The 3382-nt window shown below is 53.0% G+C and overlaps 1 protein-coding gene across 1 annotated transcript; it reads right to left on the bottom strand.

Moving 5' to 3' along the window:
• Nucleotides 1-763: 763 nt before the first annotated feature.
• On the bottom strand, nt 764-1015 carry LOC116911397 (40S ribosomal protein S27-like). Its single transcript, XM_032915357.1, has one exon. The coding sequence runs from the start codon at nt 1013-1015 to the stop codon at nt 764-766; it is 252 nt and encodes an 83-aa protein (XP_032771248.1).
• Between the last annotated feature and the right edge of the window lie 2367 nt (nt 1016-3382).

Genomic DNA, 3382 nt, shown 5'->3' with positions numbered 1-3382 from the left:
GCTTCCTGCTTCTGGGAGGTAAGAAGCTTTGACCCCCATAATGCACCACCGGATGCCGCGGAAGAGCTGGGGCCCTTGGGCTGGATCTAGCCTGGGGCCGAGTGGAAAAAGAGAGGAGAGCTCCAGCTGGTGGTGGCAGGCTTGGCTTGGCTTGGCGGCAGCTGTGGCTGGGAGCGCAGAGTGGCCTTCTATGGGAGACTAGAAGGCTCTATAGGTGAAGGTCTTCTCCATGGCTCTGCACGGTGGATCCCGATGAGAAGAGGCAGTCCATGGTTTTAAGGCATTTATTGTTATGGCAGAAAGTGGATGTGTAAAACTGTACCCCACTTCTCAGGGTGGGCCCGAGATTAAATACCTTTGCAGGGAGGAGTGTCTGGGAAGGAAAGTTCATTGGCTAAGCCTCCAGGCCTGTAGGTACCTCATTAAAATGGAGATCTGTCTTGAGCCTAAGTGACCTGTGGTCAAGTCTTCTACCTGTGGAGGGGGTTGGGGAGTTGCCCTCATGTAACCGATGGCCACAAATCTATGGAGAGCTGCAGCTAGTGACAGGGTCCTGGTGCCCGGGAGTCAGGCGAAATGCCTACTGTCTGTCCCTTCAGGGTCACCGGGGCTTCTAGCCTTAGCTTGACCAGGAACCAGGGTGCCTTTCATGGTCCCACACTCACCCTTGGCGGTCAGACTAGATTTTTGTTTGTTCTTGTTTTTTTTTCCTCCCAAAATGTGTTTCTTGAGATAGTTCTCAGTCATCTTGAATCAGGTGCTTTTAGTGTTGCTTCCTCATGAGTGAGCATCCTGTCAGCTCAGTTTTCTCACCTGTAGGCTGACAGAAGACAGTGGAGCAGCCATCACACAAGACTACCGTGTGCTCCTGGCTAAAGATGTTGGGGACTTTATAGCATCCTAGGTATTTCACATCCATAAAGTAGGAACTGGGGCTCTGTACCAGGCGCTTTTTCTTGTGTTTCCTCTTCTCCTCTTCTGGAGAGGAATGAAGGAGAGCCTTTGCAAGAGGCATGTTCTCGTAGGGAGGTCGTCACTGCTGGTTTTATTAAGGCAGGGCCTTGTTATGTAGCCCAGACTGGCTTTAAGCTAGTATTTGGTAGCCCAGGCTGGATTTGAACTTTCAGCCCTCCCAGCTCAACCTCCAGAGACTTGGCAAACATTTAGCATGTTAAAACACAGTCTCACAGTCGAAATCTACAAAAGAGTGCATGGTGAAATGTAACACCTCTCCCATTCATTCCCCATAGGCTGGGGGGGGGGGTGGTTTTCTGATAGTGTGTTAGACTTTTCTTCACAGAGACAAGAGACATGCTGTGCCTTCCATAGGTCCCAGCCAGGCAGGGAGCAGTACCGCTTTGAGGGCTTGCTTTGTGCCCTTCGGGGCTGTGGCTGGTGCAGGGTCCGGTTGTTTTCTGCTCAGTAAAGTGTTCCCTTGGGGCATGGAGACCTTCAAGGGTTTTAAAACACTCTTGGTTCCGGTTAAATGACCTGCATGGTGTGCTGGAGAGGCCTCAACAGCAGCAGAGAGGAAACATCAGGGCCTGGGAGCCTGTGTGCGTCCCTCCCCCACAGGTTTGTCAGAAAACAATCTCTTTTCTCTGCCCTTCCCTTCCCTTGCTTGCCTGGGCACAGCCTGGCGCCACTTTGTGATGTGTTGGTGTCAGGTGTCAGGGCTGTGATAAAGGAAGGAGTCAGAGTGGCCACCTCCTCCTCCCTCAATCTGTAACCATACCAGTCCCAAGGACCACCAACCCTTTGACACACATACACGTTTGATCACACGATCACAACTGGGTGGAGTCTGTAACTGCATTAACCACCACGTACACTTCCATGAGTGCCAGCGGCAACCATGTGGCCTCTTAGCCACACCACAGTCCCCTCTGCAACGGCAACATTGCAGCCACCTTCCCAAGGTGTGCTACGTTGTCACTTAGGGCCCTGGGCAGGACTCCCCAGACTCTATGCCAGATGCATGGAGGGCGAGCAGACATGCTTGGGGGCTGATCCTGAGGGCTTTTAGTCAGGAATGGGTGGAGGCCCGCATTGACTAGGAGCAGTGGGTAGTCTTCCCAAGTGGAAGGTGTGTGTGTGTGTGTGTGTGTGTGTGTGTGTGTGTGTGTGTGGTGGGGGTCGGAGGTCGGAGTTCACATCACTTTAGCTATAGCTTTTTCTGGTGGGTCAAGACGATCATGCTGTGCTCTGCTGTGCACCAGTGAAGCAGGCGTGGGAGTAGGGTGGAAGAGACTTACCCGTGTCCCGGTGGCTCACTGGGTAGGGCTCCTTACACAAGAGTGTGGCCTCAGTTCTCCTGAAAGCCACTTTCTCAACCGGGCTGGATTCAGCTGCTGCGGTGTGTCAGCACAGTCTCTGTGAATGATGGGTAATTTGAATTCTCAAAATGTGATAAGAACCAGTAGGGAGTCTGGCCTCTGGCCATGCCTGCAGGCATTCTTTCGGTCCTGTTAGCTGAGGTGGGTAGATCCACCCACTGTGTGTCACATCACCCACTGTGCGCCCGTCAGGGTTTGGACTATATAAGGGGAACATCAGCTGAACACAAACATTTGCTATTCCCTCACCTTCCTGATTTCAGATGCAACGTGACCAGCTGCTTCAAACTCTGACTGCCCTCCCGAGTCCCGCCACGGTGGACTGTACCGTGAACTGTGAGCTCAAATAAACTCTCCCAAGTTGTTTTTGCAAGGCTGTCTTCTCACTCCAACAGAAACAAGGACAAGGCAATGTGGCAGGGGCCTGCACTCGGCCGCCCCATGCTGGCTGCTGGGTCAGCTCAACCAAAGACCCATGATGTGAGAGCACGAGTGTTGGGAGCTGCAAGCTGAACTGAAGGGTGAGGCTGAGCTACCTGGGCTCCAGCACAAGTCGCCCTTTTTCCTGCTCTCTCTGCACCCGTGGCAGTTGTCATCTACCTCTGTGGTCACAGTGGTCTGCCCACTCCATTATCCAAAGCCTTAGGCATTTGACCCCAAGGAAGCAGGGTTGGCACTTGCTGTGTGTACCGGCCCAGTGACAACCAATAGAGTCGCCCCAGGGTGTCTGCTTCTTATCAGGATCCCAGGATGGAATGAATAGGGAAGCGCAAAGACAGACTGCATTTTCCCCACACTCTCCAGGAGCTCCAAGGGCTTAGATAGGAAGTGTGGGTGGCAGTGCTACTGGAGGACCTTAAAAGAAGCACAGGATGGGGACACAAAGGAGACGATAAGAAATAGGTTGGGGTCACTGCTTAAGTTTGAAGCTAGTTGCTACAGGGGAGCAAACTTGTGAGTTCATACCTCACGTGGGGCAGAAAGCCCAGCTCTGGGGCGATAGCCATTGGGAGAGAAGGGGTGAGGTAAGGCTACAAGGAGCTCGG

This window comes from Rattus rattus, chromosome 10, assembly GCF_011064425.1.
Source record: "Rattus rattus isolate New Zealand chromosome 10, Rrattus_CSIRO_v1, whole genome shotgun sequence".
Taxonomy (NCBI): domain Eukaryota; kingdom Metazoa; phylum Chordata; class Mammalia; order Rodentia; family Muridae; genus Rattus; species Rattus rattus.
The sequence above is the reverse complement of the archived record's forward strand: the minus strand, read 5'-3'. Positions and strand labels throughout refer to the sequence as shown.

Bases quoted from the DNA above. Each gene is read 5' to 3' on its own strand.
- LOC116911397 (XM_032915357.1), bottom strand. From the start codon at position 1,015: ATGCCTCTTGCAAAGGCTCTCCTTCATTCCTCTCCAGAAGAGGAGAAG.